At 35.4% G+C, this 17,333-nt stretch overlaps 2 protein-coding genes across 2 annotated transcripts; one reads left to right on the plus strand and one right to left on the minus strand.

The window, feature by feature from the left end:
- Nucleotides 1-3,118: 3,118 nt before the first annotated feature.
- Nucleotides 3,119-4,268, plus strand: LOC144547973 (uncharacterized). Its single transcript, XM_078296659.1, has 3 exons — nucleotides 3,119-3,213; nucleotides 3,633-3,962; nucleotides 4,053-4,268. The coding sequence occupies exons 1-3, from the start codon at nucleotides 3,163-3,165 to the stop codon at nucleotides 4,185-4,187; spliced, it is 516 nt and encodes a 171-aa protein (XP_078152785.1). The 5' UTR covers nucleotides 3,119-3,162; the 3' UTR covers nucleotides 4,188-4,268.
- Nucleotides 4,269-4,655: 387 nt separating this feature from the next.
- Nucleotides 4,656-9,042, minus strand: LOC144547972 (C2 calcium/lipid-binding plant phosphoribosyltransferase family protein). The gene is made up of 2 exons (XM_078296658.1): nucleotides 5,743-9,042; nucleotides 4,656-5,347 (listed from the first exon to the last, which is right to left on the minus strand). The coding sequence occupies exons 1-2, from the start codon at nucleotides 8,502-8,504 to the stop codon at nucleotides 5,056-5,058; spliced, it is 3,054 nt and encodes a 1,017-aa protein (XP_078152784.1). The 5' UTR covers nucleotides 8,505-9,042; the 3' UTR covers nucleotides 4,656-5,055.
- Between the last annotated feature and the right edge of the window lie 8,291 nt (nucleotides 9,043-17,333).

Below are 17,333 nucleotides of genomic sequence, written 5' to 3' on the forward strand. Positions count from 1 at the left end.
TCACACCCCAGTGTAACTGTAATTTATTTGACTTGTCAGTAAGAAATTAAAAAAAAATTGAATTAGTTAATACCTGTCATCTCTCCGTAGGGAAGATGAAAGGTGTGCGTCTTCAGACGCCACCGTTTGACGAGTCCATGAATGAGGGTCGCATCGAGGGCGATATCAGGCATTGTCGCGATCTGATATAGGCCCATTCGAATTAAAAACGGTGCGTACTTCTCGTTATAATCGCATTTGTGTCAATAGTGTCTCACGGTCAAAATATATTTACTCTAAAGTTGAAAAAAAATCGATTACAATATATAATTTGATTACTGACAGAGTTATGAAAAATGAAATAAGTAAATGCTTACCTCCTTAGACGCCTCAGATATCCTATGATTGCTGTGAGTTATCTACAACAAGCGGCTAAATGTATGTTTAAGTGTTTCGTCTGCCATCCTAAAAAATTTCAACAATATTCTAAACCATTTTGGTATTTTCTAAATTATTCTAGACCATTTTGGTATTTTCTAAATTATTCTAGACCATTTTGGTATTTCTAAATTAATAAGAAAATATTCTAAATCATTTAAAATGAACTAATTAATTATATTATAAATTCAAATTCAAATTAAAAAAATTAAAAAAACCTAAATCGAAGAGCTGATCGATCAAACAGTAAGAGCTTCGAAAGGGACCCGAAAAGAAAAGAGGTTCCTAAAAAAATTCTAAATCATTTTACAATTTTCTAAATTAATCGAACATTTTTCTAAATTAATTTCTAAATTATTCTAGACCATTTTGATATTTTTTAAATTATTGTAGACCATTTTGGTGTTTTCTAAATTATTCTAGACCATTTTGGTATTTTCTAAATTATTCTAGACCATTTTGATATTTTCTAAATTGTTCTACACCGTTTTGGTATTTTCTAAATTATTCTACACAATTTTCTAAAATTATAAATTATTTGGACATTATTCTAAACTATTTAAAATTAAATAATTAAATATATTACAAATATAATTTAAATTAAAAAAATTAAAAAACATAGTAAACATATAGGGGTGGCAACAAGCTGTTAAAGAGCGAGCTAGGCCACACTCCTACTCGGCTTGTTAGTGTATCAAACTGAGTGAGCGAGTTTAGATTTTAGGTCCCGAGTTAAAACTATTGCTCAAGACCGACTCGTGGCTTGTTCGAGCGAGCCGAGCTAGCTCGTTATTAGCTTGGCAGATTTATAAATTTGTATATTTTATTTCCTGCTATATTTTAAATTTTCATAACACATCTTATCAATTATGGCTAAAACAAAATAATATTTATATGACTAATTACTGAGGAATGCTCTTAATTCAATTGTAATTAAGCAAATCAACTACTATAAATTAAGTTTACAGCTAAATTCATACATACAAATATATCAAAATCCTAAACTCATACAAATATATTCACAGAATAAATTCATGCATACCAAATCAAACAAATTCATACAAATTAACCTAATTGCTTATAATTAATTCACACATATGCCATATAAAATTACCAATCAACTTAAACACAGTCCAAAGTGCAATTGCTATAACACTGGCTATAACATCCATAGACCATATTATCTCCAATCTGAAGTGAACGGATCCGATTAAACTATTAAACTATGTATATTAAATAGCTCGTTAACGACCAAGCTGGCTCGTGCCGAGCTAGGTCAAACTCAAACTCATTAATTCTGGCTCGAGTATGTAGCGAGCGAGCTAATTTTAACTCGATCCACTAACGAACGAGCTGTTACCGATCGAGTCACGAGTGAATACCAAGCGGGCCACGAGCTTTTTTGCCAATCCTAAACATAGCTATGTCAATCAATTTTATGATTATAATAGATTTTATAATAAACATAGTTATAGGGATTGAGTTGTAATTGTGTACCCAATAAGTTAATGAGTTTAAACTCAATTAGCTATTTGAATTCGATTAGTGTCCTACCCTAACATAAATCCTAGATCCGCCTCTGATTCTTGCTATAATTGGAATTGAAATAGTTGAAGGACGTCCCTTGTAAAATTACATTCATAAAATAAATAATTTGTATTTGACATCGTATTATGCACAATACAACTAGGGTGTTCGTAAGTTAACCAAGTTCTTGGTGACATCAAAATTTATTGAATTGGCTTCAAACGATGAATCTAAACCATTGAAATTATTACGCTTCACAAATGATATATTTACATATAAAATTTATATATTTTTTAATTTAGTATAAAATCAAGCCGTAAAAATAAATTACAACTTTTTATTTAAAATAATTATTTTTTATTATTTTTTGACCGTTTGACTTTATACTAAATTAATTCAAAACTTTATATTGCATGAAAATTTTAGTAGAATTGGGCAAATTTTAGAATGAGACACAATGTTATAATTATTTTGAATATTATGTTTATTTTTATAAATTATATGGCAAAAGCACAAAAATAGAAATAGAAGTATATTTTAGAGAAAAAAAAAATTAAGGTCAAGAGTAATTTTATAAAAAATTTAATCCTAAATAAATATTTATAATTGTTCTTAAAAAAGTATAAAAATAGAATAATATTTTTGAAATTTTTTTGGTGTGAGGGGGACAAGTGATTCCCTCTTGCTCTATATGGCTCCGTCAGGATTCTGAAATTCCGATATCAACCATTCAAATTTTTTTGTGTGCGGATCTCAAAAATATTTTTGAAAAAAAATAAGTTTTCATATACGTATCTCGAGAAAAAATCAGAAGTTGAGATCGGAATTCCCCAAGAATTACAACAGATTTATTTTCCCATTACTACTATCCAAATGTAAAGGGGTAAAATTCAGTCTACGGCTAGTGTTGCTCTTACTTTTTTAAGTGAGCGCTTAGGAAATTTCGAACAAATAATTAAGGTTTTCTTGCTTAAATATGTATGGTAGAAAATAAATTGAGGAAGAGAGAAGAGCTAAAAATAAGGCACCATCTCTTTCGGTTTAATACCTGTTAGATGCCTAAATCTAGCATAACCTCAAATTCTCAAGCCTATATAAACACCTGTTTCAAACAACTTGTCAACTCAAACAAACATCTTAAATTCAATTTCAAGAAAACAGAAACTATTTTCCTTTTTCTTACAAATTTTTATATTTCAAAACAGAGAAAATTAAGATATGGCGAGCGAGCAACAGGCGAGGCTTGCTGATGCCCGTGCCGAGGGCCAGGTATATACATTCATCCTTTTCTTCTTCTTCTTCTTCTTTTTTTTTTTTTTTTTGTTGTTGTGGTTAAACACTGTTTGTTTACCTGTGACCACAAAAATATTATGTTACTATCACTCTGAAATGAGAAATATTTATAGCACCTTGCAAATTATAAAAAAAGTGTTTATTATCCATGCATAATATGAGCATGACTTTTGGTACTCAAAATCAATTTTGTATGATGTCAAATAAAGTGAAAATTTGAGGAACATTGATTTTTTTTTTTTTCAGACCAGATGGACCGAAAATAAAATATAAATCTCAGTTCTTTTATTTGTGGTATTGAGATCAAAGTATATGCAAATTAAGTCAGGATTAACATGGAATTTGTATTACTGTTTATGTTTGTTTCCTGTTTTTGTTCTTTTGGAAACATATAGGCTGAGGCTGACAGGTGGGCCGATGCCACCAGGGATATAATCGACTCGACCAAGACCACCGCATCAAATGCAGCCGATTCGGTGAAGGAGACAGCCGGTTCGATCAAGGACGGAACATGTGAGGCAGCCGGTGCAGTCACTGACTCGATCAAGGAAACCGGATCAAATGCCGCCGACTGGGGAAGCGAGAAAGCTGATTTGATCAAGGAAACCGGATCAAATGCTGCCCAGTGGGGAAGAGAGAAAACTGATTCAATGAAAGAATCCATCAATGATGTCAAATTTCGTGCACAGGAGGAGAAGGAATATACTGCTGGTTTCATTGAACAGGTTCACATTTTCTCAAAAATGCTAATAAAATAAATAATGATCTATGAATATGAAAACATATGTTATTAAAATCTATGTTATGAAATACAGAGTGGAGAGACTGTGAAGCAAGCATTCTTTGATGCAGATGAATCAATGAAGCAAAGCATGCAAACTGACACTGGTATTCCCGGTACCACCAGTCTCGGCCGTACCAACACTCCCTCCTTCGACGACTTCTGTTAGAGATCTCAACTTCAAGCAACCTCCTAATGAGAGTTGATTAGTTTTTACTCTTTACCACTTTTTGTGTTGTGAGCCAAGGGTCATGTGTGTGCTCAGGTTGGCTTTATCCTTTGCTTTTGTTTCAGTTGTTTTGATTTTCTGGTATATGTTAATGTAACTGAGGAAATTCAGCATTGAATTCTCCTATTATTGCTTTATTACATAACTAACATGTAACAAACATTCCTTGTTTTTCTCCACAAATATTGTAATAAAAATTATACATTCTTTTCTACTTTCATTTGTCTTTTTTTTGTTGTAAAATATTATTTGCAAAATCTTAATCTGATCTGTTCTGTTCAACTCAAAAAAAGCCAAGTCAAAGCTTCTAAATAATTTATAGATTTCTGTGTGTGCTTGGGGAAACAATTTAATTTTACTATGATGATATTTCTGAAAGTGTAAAGTGGAAAATGAGAAAAGATTCCATGCATGAAATTCTCAGAATCAATTTCAACACAGGAGAGAGATAAAGATCACATACAAGTTATATAATCACCAACAAACTTACAAAACATATTTTCTCAATGATTAAAAGCCAATTAACTAAATAAAGTTAATTTCCCCAACCTGCTTGAGTAGAGAATCTCACATTCATTAGCAAAAAGCATCACTACACAGATGCACAACATAAATTACCTTTCCCTAACTCTAGAACTAAAACTAAACTACTAATCTGAAAAACAGGCATCATACAGTACCTGAACAAGCAAATTGCTTCAACCAAGTCAGCCTCCAATGTTAATTGATCAAACTATCACTGCACAAGTGGTACCAAAATAAGCCCCTACAACCAAAAAAGCCAACAAGGGGTCACAGGTTAAATAAATTACAACAAGCTGTCAGCCTTGGTTGGCAACCTCCTGAAGAAGTTCATAACTGGAGATGGCATTCGGTTCCGAAACCTTGGAGGCAGAAGCAAATACAGGCCAGATAAGCCGATAACCAATTTTATTGGCACACAATATATTGCAACTGCAGCTAGCACACAGAATCCTAGAAAGAGGAGAGTAGCACGTGGGTCACGCCAGCTCAGCAACGCTTCAAACCGCTCTGCTTGTGTTGCCACATCACCCACCACTGTTTGAACCCTTCCTGCTACACTCCTTAGCCTGTCATACCTGAAGAAGATTTTTTTTTCTTATTATTATTTCCATATAAACTGGCTGGTACTAAATGTGAATTTATTTCACATTTAGTACCACACCACATCTAAAGTTCATTGGATTACTACTATATTAAACAGCTATTAAAAGCTTGTGACCTTATGTCGGACACAAAATAAGACTAATTATCACACTATTTATCAACAATATACATTTATTTCATCACACTATTTATCAACAATATACATTTATTTCATCACACTACTTGCCAACAAAGAACTGTAAAAATGGGATGCCAAAACATAGTTTTCATACTCATTATTGCACAAGTAGATCATCAAGCGTCATTCAGTGACATTGTAAAGAAAGATAAGTATATTAATTTTAATAAAATTAAACTATATTCTCACCTCATGCGAACAAGCTCTGTAGAACGCGACGTAGGAAATGGATCGAACTCCTCATCAAGCTCATCAGGGAATGCCCCATCAGCATGGGAAAGCCTCATGTCCATGTGCGGTGGGTGCCTAGGCCTGGTACGATAATTCAACATCCCAACTAATCCCAATATTAAAAATAATGTTGGCAAAATAATCTCAGGTGCAAGAACAAACACCATAAAGACTAACACAAACATTGCTGAAAGCACTGGCCGGTTCCACGAGCGCACGACCTCAAATCGCCGGCCGAGATCTACTGTTGTTGAAAGAGTATTAACCAGCCTAAAGAAGTTAGCCTTGCTACGACGCATGCTCCATAGGTGGGACCCATGGTCCAGCATGAATTCAACCACCTCACGGCCGAGAGGTGGTTCAGCCCGGCCCAACCGAGCTGCCACAACATTTGTTGCCTGGTAGCGCAGGTGCTCGACCTGACGTACCAGCAGTGGCTCAACATAGTGCATTTTAGGCAGAAGAGGCCTAACATATGCCTGTAGCATGTTACCCATGTTTGCACAAGAGAAACGCACCGCTAAATGAAGCTCTCCCATTTTTTTGACACCAGATGGATGGAGCATAAGTAGCGGGTATGCATGAGTATAGACTCGGTCAGATTCCAGGGTGGAGAGCCGGATCCTGACCTTCCCGACACGAGTATCCCGTGCCGACCCGGATCCATTAGTAGCCTGGTTTTTGTCCACATGACAGTTATCAAACACGCCAATTGTTATAACAGTACATGGGTCATACACCTCCCATGTGTATTGTTCATTCCACCGTGGGTTAAGCGAGTCGATCACAGTGCGAGTGCGGATCCACTTCTGCCCATACTTTGCCACACAGTACGCATCGGTTGAACCACTGCCTTTACCATCCCGTACCTTCATAGGCATCAATCCAGAGGCACTTAAAATACCCAGCTCAAGGACCCCAACATGTGGGACCCGCAGCTGTTTCGCTGTTGCACACAGGTCACTGCTGTACATGGTAGATTCGTCAAGGACATGGTACCCACCATCTAAGCTCAGCCGGAGGTGGACCCGGCTGCCAAATCGAGTAGCCCCAGCAGCATTCTGGCCTCGGTCCAGTGGGAACCACCTAGACTGGACCTGCTTATCATTCCAACGTCGCTCTATTGCAGACACCGGTACCATGAAACGACCAAGCGAATCATCCCTGCCAGGTCCCACCCGGTCTTCAATTGACACCACTAGAACGTCATCGAACGGCTCCGCAACCACAAATATCAGATCCTCTTTCCAAACAGGATTCGATGGGCCCCGATTTGCAATAGCAGGAGCAACCCGGGTACGCAGAAGTTGGTTACCGACCTGAGCCTTGGCAAATATCTCCGGGTACCGATTCATCATGGCGGAGTTTTTATCAACTGGCATAAGGTCTTGCGCCTCCAGGATAGTCACACGCAAGTACCACAGCTTAGGCGCCACATAAACCTTCGATTTAATTGACCCAAGACCATGTCCATGTACACCAGCTGCTTTAGAGTGCCATGCCTCAGCAAAGGCCTCATCAGCTTGTGTGCCAAACCAAACTGAAACCATCAACTCACCGGTACGAGACTTATCACCCTTCTTGTCCTCAAGTCTATACCATTGAGGGGCCAGTGTACTGTCAGGCTGGACCCGCCTAGGGACCTCACTCAAATCAAACATGATCCTGCCAATGTAGTCCTCGCTACGGTCCCGCTCTTTCACAAAAATTTCAGCTACAGAAGATTGTATGCTGTCTCTTGAGAAAGCAAACACTTGATCCCAGTAATGGCTTGAGTGAGGTCGGGTCACTCCTCGGTAATTCCCTAATTTCACCTCAGCATGTGTTTCCCCTCCAATTGACCCACCTGAGTACAAGTCACGCGCCCGAACCACACGCACGTACAAATATTGCATTTGTTCAACCAGGTCATACGTGGAACTAGTCTTGTCTTGCGGCTCTGTAGAGGCGCCGCCAAGACGAGGCTTGGTCTCCTTTATAGAAAAATCATGACCATTCATCGCACCAGGATACATACTGGGGACATGGTAAAAGTCAGGTGGGCCCAATGTACTACCTGGTGCGAGCATGACCGGCTTCATACCACCACCGACTTGACCTGTGTGCTCCATTGGAGGAATTATTACTTGAGACTCTGTTTGCCTCTTATTCACATGTTGAGGCGGTACCATCAATGCACCGCCTCCTTTGGCCACCAACTTCTTCTCATGGCCGTTATGCCCCTTCACCTTGGTGACTAAGCTCCGTTCTGGGGTGGGGCCCCCATGAGAGTCCACATCAGCATGGACCCTATATATCTTCAGACTTATCTCTCCTCTTATGTGAGAGAACAGACCTCTCTTCTCCAGTGTAAACAGCTGGGGTACCGATTCTTCACCAGGGCCCGGTACACCAGAAGCTGGAATGCGTACCTTACCTAGGAACTTCCGACCGGAGGAAGCGGCGGCGCCACCGTCCGAGACGGTTGAGGAGGCCGTTAGACTCCTGTCATTATAAATAGCCACATCAATTGACCGGTACGGCAGGTCATCCGGGTCAGATACAGCGAAAGCGAGCCGCTCATTCCATACCGGGTTTAGGTCCTTAGGTTTGGATCGAGTACGCCTTTTTTGGTGCTCAAATTCCACCTCTACATAAGGGGAGGAGGAGCCTTGACCATCCTTTGGCATCAGGCTGTGCGCTCCTACCACCTCCACCACTAGGTTCTCTCCCTTCGCCATTGTACTCTCGAAATATTGGCAATTTTTGGTTTATTTTTCTCCTTTGTTTTTTCTCAGGAGAGGAAAGGTGAGGAGAGAAGAGAGGGAAGAAGCAAAAAGAGAGTGTAGTGTTTAATGTTGTAAGAATGTTTTGAATTTTTCCTAGGAGTTTATCGGGGCGAGGGAAACAAGGAGTGAAGATCGTTGACTGGTCTCGGTCCACAATAAAACAACTTGTCTAAGTTAGTGGGTCCAACTTGGCAGTAACAATCTAAGAGTTAAAGACGGTGAACCAAATTTTAGGAACCGAATTCACAGGAGTCGAGCTGAAGACGAAATTTACATCTTTGTGTCAGCTTTCTCTGTAGCTAAAAGTGAAGTGGGTCTATTAATAAATTAAAGCTTTCATGTGATTCCAGCTGCTACACAAAACGTTGTAAAAAGAAATTGTACAGAGGTATTCGTACAAGGTGGAGACAAAATGGAGGAGGAGAGCAGGGGAGAAAGCAGAGCTTAAAGAGGAAAACACATCCGACGATGTCAGACTTTGGCAGTCTTGTTAGGGTTTGCTTTCACAAGGAATAGCGGGAAAGGAATTTATAAGCTAAAAATGTGCATTTTTAAAGTTCCGCTCTGACAGCTCTCAAGTGACATTTGTTGTACAATTTAGCATCAATCCAAGTCCTCTCTAAAAGTGCTAATTTGAGGCATTAGAAGTTCAGAAGAACAAAATAATTCCAAGCAACAACAATTAAGAACAGAGTTCTCACATTCGACAAGAGACACATGCAACCAACTAACTGATAAAATTATGTCGGTAAGATTTCACTGATAAAATAAAGTTGATGTTGTGTGAAAACTGAAAAGAATGATCCAAATATATAATAACAAATTTCAATCAAGTCGGTAAAATCTGAAGGAAAAAAACAAAAAACCTTTGTTCTGTTATACCTGCGGAACTGTTTAATGTTTCAATGAAACGCGCATATTTGCCGCTATATGAGGTGTAATTCTGTAATTTCGTTATTCTTCATATTTGCTCCATTATCCATAGAGAGAGGATCAGTGGATATAAGAATCAATAAAGAAGAGAGCGGAATGCCCGTGCAAACAAGTAGCATTTGAAATTTTCGATCATCTGTGAAAAACACTGTGTGATACTTCATAGAACAAAGATTTCCAGCTGTATTTAAAATGCATTACATAATATACACAGAAGTAAAGCAACAGAAAAATCTATTCAAATATCTGCTGGGAGTTGAACAGGGGACAGCTATTGTCTCGCAGCGAAGCAAGACAAATGAGCACATCACACGTGGATTAGTTCGCTGCTCGAAATCACACAGCGGATTGGATCGGAGTAGAACAGCAGCAGGTCTTAAAAGGCTGCGACCGTTCCGTCTAGGGACGTGAAAAGTAGAAGCGTGTTCGTACTTCAATATCTTAACTTTTGTACGGACATGGCATATAGCATTAAATGTGAACCTTAATATGTAAGAATCGCACATGTCCTGCGGTTCGTTAAAAATTTAATGCATCTGGTCTAGTCAAATACTAACTACTGACAATCTTGGAGATCGAATCGACCGAGCAGCAAAATCAGGTTGGCGTATTTTTTTTTAATAGAACAAAAATAAGGCTTCTTTTCTCCAGTGCAATCAACTGGATATGTCCTGCATTCCTCTTTCAATTTCCAGCTAGTTTCATAATAAATTTTTTTTCTATTAAATATGATATTCCAATAATTTGTAAAAACATTAACGAAGGAATAATAATTTTAGATAAAGATGGAACCAAGTCATGTAACTTTAAAGTAAAGATGTTGGAAATGGACATTTTCTCACGGTTTCGCTAAGAGAGAGGATTGTAGTTCCGCAAAGCAGGTTTTTTGTTTCGAGTAAAAGAAGGATAAGGCAGAGAGAGCTAGAGAGCTAGAGACAGGACAGAATGTGGTGTGTTGAGCCCAGGCGATCGCTTTTTGGAATTCGATCCTCTGAGATGCCTCATATTTTGCGTGATTTTCTGGAAAATCTCAACCGTTTAAATAAGTTCAGCGCGAATCTGAAATCTCAAACAATACTGGTCCCCTACTCCCCTGCGGTACCCCCGAATAGGCACCCGACACGTCGGTAATGTAAAATATGAGATATTTCAGAGGATACCCACTCCCCTTTTTGGAGAATGAGCATTGGAGGTTCAATTAGCTCTATCACCGTACGATTAACATCGAGATCTGTTCGCATGGAAATTGATACAGATACCCACGGATTTTAATACGGACCGCACGAATCTTAATGTAATCGAATGGCCGTACACCCTTCGAAGGAAAGTAGGTCCGATACCCCTCTGGACACGAGCCGAATTGGGGGATCAAACAGTGACGTGTTCGGATTTGTGCACGGGTCAGGAAGAATGGGGGTTTGATAGCATAGCTCGTGATCCGTGTTACTTCTTTTTTTTTACTTTATTTTGGGGGAATTCGTGCCAAATGGTCGTGGTCATGGTTCTTGCTTCCGTACCACTTGGGATTCTTCGGCTTCGTTTATTTAATTATTTTTTGTTTTATTTTTTACGTACGTAAGATATCGAATTTTTTTTATAATATTTTATTTTCGAAAATTTGCTATAACATTTTAAACAGTGAAATTTGAACACGGCGTACATCTTTCATATTATCTTGAGCAAAAATTGATGAAATTATAAATCAATAGATATGCAAAGTTGAATAATTAGGTCTCAAGTTTGGCACTGCTTTGATCCGTTTAGCTAATTATTTTATGTTTTATACTTGATTTAATACATATATTTAAATATTGAAAGACCTTCATATCACTTTCATTTCTATAGATGGCAGTTAAATAGATAATAGGAAACACACACACATTATACCAACCAAGTCAACTGATTAAAACAAGCTGTGCAACAAAAAAATTCATCTAATTATCTTTTTAAAATCTTCACGGAAGCTGCAAAGTCGTGAGAGAATTCGAACTCTCGATACTTAGGTACAAAAGTTCTGGGACTTTTTTTTAACCAACTGTGTTATATTTCCTTTCTCATATTTTTAGTACAATGTTTTATTAACTCAAAACATCAATACATTTTTTTTCTCCAAAATATAAATATAATGTATTATATACCGTAGTTTTATGTTGCTTCCAAAGATATACGGAACAAAAAACAAATTATCAACTATTTAAGTACAAAGGAGATTAATGAATGTTCAAGTGATTTATTTAATGTTTGTGCAAACAATATGTATTTTAATTGATCCGTTTCTAAAAACAAATTATTTATTTATCTACTTGTGATGCATATGCAGTGACATTTAAGCATATTCCTGTGTGTGCATTACGAGTAAGAAAATGAATCATTTGTTCTCAAAACTGACCAATTAAAATAATATTATTTTTCTTAACCATCGTACATTTTTTTTTATAAAGGATAAAATGGATACTTTATAAATTTAAAATGAGTTCCAATAGAAAAAACAATAAATTGATTAAATTTGTGAGTTTTTGAAATTTAGAAGGAAAATATGAATTATGGATTTTAGAGGGGTAAATACGTAACTTCAAAGTTTTTGAGGGGTATATATGAAATCCCCCTAAAGTAAGGACGTACATTTAACTTTGTAACGAGAAGCAATTAGCTAAACAAAAAAATACATTCAACAACATAAGAAGGGAGATTTCTTTCATACAATTTATATAATTAAAACAATCTCATTCAAATAATATTGCAAAACTCGAAACACATTTTTTTCTTATTTTATTAATTTTGCAATAAGAAATAATGTTACATGCAAAATAATTCCAATTTAATATAATTTTTCCATATTATTGAAGTCAAAATATAAAAAGGTGCGATAAAATTATGGTTAAAAGCACGGAATGTATTTAACAAGAGAGGATTCAAATGCTTTTATTTTTTATGTCTTTATTATACTTTCAATTTTAAAACATTCCTAACTTAAATTGTTAGTTATGAAATAATCTATGTAATTTTCTCTATAAATATGTAAAACATTATCATTCTAGACATTAACTTTTTAACTAATTAATTCATCTAAAAACAAAAATTAAGTGATAATTTTTATGTCCACGTAGAAAATATAATATATATCACATTTAGTTGTTTCATTCTATTTAATAGTTTTATTCCGGTATATAAATTATATAATTTTTGTTATTTGAAAATTTTAAAAAATAAACGCACGATAAAACACAAAAATAAAGACATTTAAACTCTCCTCTGTTCAATATTAGACTTCTTTTGCTGAGGAGTAAACGAATAACAATTATTCACTCTGAATTTGATCCGAATTCAAATTCATATTCGAATAAATGGAGCGAATAATTTTAGAAATCCAGATATATAACGGAGCGTATAATTTCACAAATCGAGATATTTGTTGAATAAGAAGAAAAAATATATATATATTCGTATTCATATAATTTTACAAATTAAAAAACAAAGCGGATATTTGAATATGTCCGAAACATAACATCTAGGAGCAGGTATTGCATATTTGAAAACCGACTCCAATGTCTCTCCTCTGCAAATACTCTCCACCTATAGTGACAAATGAATTATTCAGATTTGGTTTGATGAGATCAAAAATTTGTGATTCGAAAATAAATTGGGTATAATTTGGGAATAATTCAGAATTATCCGGACCAAAAATCTCAGTCCTGCAAGAAAGAAAAAAAAAGTATTATGAGAAAAATTCGGAAAAAATTCGCGAATAACTCGTAAAATTTGCAAATTATTCGACTTTAATTCGGTCAAATTTTAGTCAACCAAACAATTCTGCATTTGATTCGACATCACCAAAAAAATAAATTATTTGAATTTAATTCGCGAATCTTATAATTATGCTCCCACACAACAAAAATCGGATCCGACTGAATATACTTTCATTTTCTGTTCTTTTTCTTTTCTTTCTTCTCCATTTTCCAAGCCAATGGACCGAACAACAACGGCTCATTTTATTCCTTCAGATATGAACCGTTGAATATTACAAGTTACAACTATACTTTACGTAAATATTCTCGTGATTATCATACTTAACAGGGTCATTACCGCAAATATTGCATGCATGTGAGGCTACACCTATAAACATAGTCACAAGATTCGTGAATTATTCGCGAATTAAATCTGAATAATTCATTTTTTTTTGTGATGCCGAACCGTTGAATTATTCGGTTGACCGAACTTTGACCGAATTAAACCTGAGTAATTGGCGAATTTTACGATTTTTTTCCGAATTTTACAAATTATTCCCGAATTTTTCCTGAATAATTTTTGTTTTATTTTTTACTCTCTTGCATGACTGAGATATTTGGTGCGGACAATTTCGAATCATTCTCGAATAATATACGAATTATTCTAGAATCATGAATTTTTGATCTCCTCGAACCGAACCTGAATAATGAATTTGTCAGTATGCCTATAAATATTATTTTTGCAAGCTCCATCACCCATGTACTCCAAGTGGAGCCACAGAAGATAGGCAGAGTTATTTCTGCGACTGGGACCCGCATGTCATAAATTTACTTGGTAGAGCAACGAACGATTGGGAGCGCCTTCAAGTAAAGGCCGCACGCGTACAACGGTACAAGTCGGCAATTTCATACATTCAAATCAAATTGATGTTCGAAACTTGGGAATTCGTATTCTCTGAGATATCTCAAACTTTGCGTGACTTTCTTGAAAATCCCAACCGTTTAAATACGTTCTACACGAATCTCAAAGCACATATAATACTGATCCCCTACTACACCCCGAGTCAGGCAATTTAGTTTTTTACATCCATCTTATGATAATGAGTTAATGACTGATGAGTAATAAAGTAAAAAAAAAAAAAAAAATTGGAAAGAGTAATAAGGTAACAAAAAAAAGGCTTCATTTACTTATTGTAACGAGTTTAAATTTGAATACTATATCAAATTTGAACTCATTAATAACAAGCATAGTGTCAAATGAATTATTTGGGTTCGATTTGGTGATGTCAAAAATTCATGATTCGGAATTATTCGGACTAGATATTTCAGTCATACAAGAGAGCAAAAAAAAAAAACCAAAAAAATATGTTATGGGAAAAATTTACAAATAATTCGTAAAATTTGCGAATTATTCGGATTTAATTTGGTCAAACTTTGATCAACCAAATAATTCGACATTCAGTTCGACATCACAAACAAAAACGAATTATTTAAATTTAATTTGCGAATCTTGTAACTATGACTGGGAGCGCCTTAAAGGCCGCACACATACAACTATACAAGTCGGCAATTTTATACATCAAATTATATTTGATGTTGTAAACTTGGCACCTCATTTATAGCACAAGTCGGCATAATGACTAATGAGTGATAAAAAATAAAAAAAAGAGCTTCATTTACTTGTGGTAACGAGTTTAAATTTAAACTCGTTAATAATAAGTAGAGTCAGGATCAAAACAAGCTGATTAAAAGATTCCCTATGCCTATCATAATCCACTCCGCACATTACCATCTTGATTCTCTGAGCACAGTAACCCTTGGTTCTGTTTTTTTTTTTTTTTTTTTTTTGATTTTTCTTGTCTACTTTCATAAAGGAATTTCAGTTGTAACAATGTAAGTATTGGTACAAATATTGTATGTACTAGTACGAAACAATATGTAACTGGTTTTATCTTGATTAATGAAATATCATCTACGGGCTTTCAACAAGAAAAAAAAAACATATATTTCATATTTTGTTCCAAAGATCTTCAATAGAAAATTAGCAAAAATTTTAAGAAGTTCGGAGAAAAAATAAAGAGGTGAAAAAGGAGAATTTATGACACAAGTAATTAAGTAATTTGTTAATTCATCTACATGATAAAATAAGAGTTTGTATTCTTTATGTATCTTAAATTTGAAATTCGGACTTTCTGATCAAAATTTTAAAATTCAAATAGTCTCTTTTAATATTCATGCTGATGTGAATCAGACTGTCAAAAAATTTTATACAATAATTTAAATTTGAGTTATCGTAAACGATACAAATTCATAAAATACTCGCTTGTTTTTACGGTGTTGACTATTTAAAATATATCACATAAAATTTTTTTTTTTTTTTTAGGGACAACATTAACAATAAAAAGTCGGGCAAGTGCCCGAGTTAAATTTGTACAAACCATTATACAGTGTTGCCCGTCATATATCTTTGTAGATTGATTTGCACAATCAATCCCCTTGCGTGCAACAGATGACATAAATATATGAGCGCTTTAACACAGCCAAAACATAGATAGATAGGTCGGTGATTTCATTGTCCTGGTGTGTATAGTGTAGCGAATCAGTTGCACACGTCTATGATATGACTGAATTGAAAACGCTGTACCATATGCCGCAGTGTTTATGCGCAGAAAATCCAGTCATAAAATTATTTGCACACAAAATCGAAGAAAAAGATAAAAGAGGACTAGAGGAGAGGGATCAACGGCTGAAAACAACTCAAGTGTAAAGAGCTAGGGGCAAGGGAGATTAGGAGAATTAATTACATAGATTAATGAATTAGTAGAGTATTTAGCGTTAACTTCATCGTTACTAATTAAGGCAACATAAATGGTAAATATCAATCATGACAATAAAAAGTAGAAATAAATCAAGACTAACATAAGACAAACTAAATAAACTTATGGCAATCACGTATCTAAATAGGGATCGAATCTCCTGCCCCCAGAGTCACTGTTAGTGGGCCCCCCCTAAACTCTAAACCCTAAACCCGGCCCCACCCACCCTAAACCGACCCCACCCCGCAGTGACTGAGGGGGCAGGTGATCTGCTTCCATCTAAATAAATTTAGACTTTTACACGTAAACAAACATTACAAAAGATACGACAAATCAAAAGAAGGCATACAATTTAATAGGTGGGTTAATATTGAATCCAAAATTTTATCTTTTAATCGCAGCTTTTGACGGATCATGACATCTATGTGTTAAATATAAAAAGAGATAAGGAGACTAATTAATTTTGAATGTTATCCGCATCAAAAGAGACAAGGAGACAAGTTTATTTCCCTGGCTATTTTCCTCTCATTTGAATTTTATCCGCATCAAAATCATCTATACATCAAATATGTTTCTGGGGCCATGCTTTTAAAAAGAGGAGATAGTTTCCTAGCCTATCAAAACAGCGGGCTTCTTTTATGGGCTTTAGTAGAAGAGATGAAGTTCGTCTTTCTCAACAGCTTATTTATTTTACTGAAGATGATTCAATTTAAAACCCAAATGGGTCATGTTTGGTCATTGCTTTGTGGATGGAGCTGTCCGATATGTATTAAGATTTGTGCAAATTTGATCAGTGCAAATTATAGAGTTATTAGCACGAATGTTAATGCAAATCGGATGGCTTCAGTTTGATGCCCATTGAAGCGCCTTAGGCAATTACATTCAAGCCAAAACAAACAGTAAAAACATGAAATCTAATTTAATGTCTCTGGAAACATTAATTGGAGACGAATACCAGGCCAGTATAATTCCATTCTTCAATCCTCCCTCTTTTTGCTAGAATGTTAATTGGCCACCTCATTGTGAGGTCTGTCGATATTCTCACACTTGAACTCCTTGTTTTCTTTCAACCTTTTCCAAATTTATTTGGTCTCTCTCTCTAGAAGCTGTCAAATCTGCATCTGGAACTATTATTTTCCATCATATCACAACAGAACACTTTGCTAACTAAAAATTCAGTAATACTACAAAATGAGGGCTAGACCCTCATTCCTTTTCAAAAAAAATTCAGTAATACTAAAGAAAAATTGGGGATATATATATAACCTTCACAATAATTCAGTTCATAGAAATTGAAACAAATATTA

The sequence above is a fragment of the Carex rostrata genome, chromosome 32 (genome assembly GCF_964058835.1).
Source record: "Carex rostrata chromosome 32, lpCarRost1.2, whole genome shotgun sequence".
NCBI classification, from domain to species: Eukaryota; Viridiplantae; Streptophyta; class Magnoliopsida; order Poales; family Cyperaceae; genus Carex; species Carex rostrata.

Excerpts from the sequence above, each read along its gene's own strand:
- LOC144547973 (XM_078296659.1), top strand. The coding sequence starts at position 3,163 with ATGGCGAGCGAGCAACAGGCGAGGCTTGCTGATGCCCGTGCCGAGGGC. Across the intron at positions 3,214-3,632 it reads ATGCCCGTGCCGAGGGCCAG|GCTGAGGCTGACAGGTGGGC; the intron begins GTATATACATTC and ends GGAAACATATAG. Across the intron at positions 3,963-4,052 it reads CTGCTGGTTTCATTGAACAG|AGTGGAGAGACTGTGAAGCA; the intron begins GTTCACATTTTC and ends TATGAAATACAG.
- LOC144547972 (XM_078296658.1), bottom strand. The coding sequence starts at position 8,504 with ATGGCGAAGGGAGAGAACCTAGTGGTGGAGGTGGTAGGAGCGCACAGC. Across the intron at positions 5,348-5,742 it reads ACAGAGCTTGTTCGCATGAG|GTATGACAGGCTAAGGAGTG; the intron begins GTGAGAATATAG and ends AATCTTCTTCAG.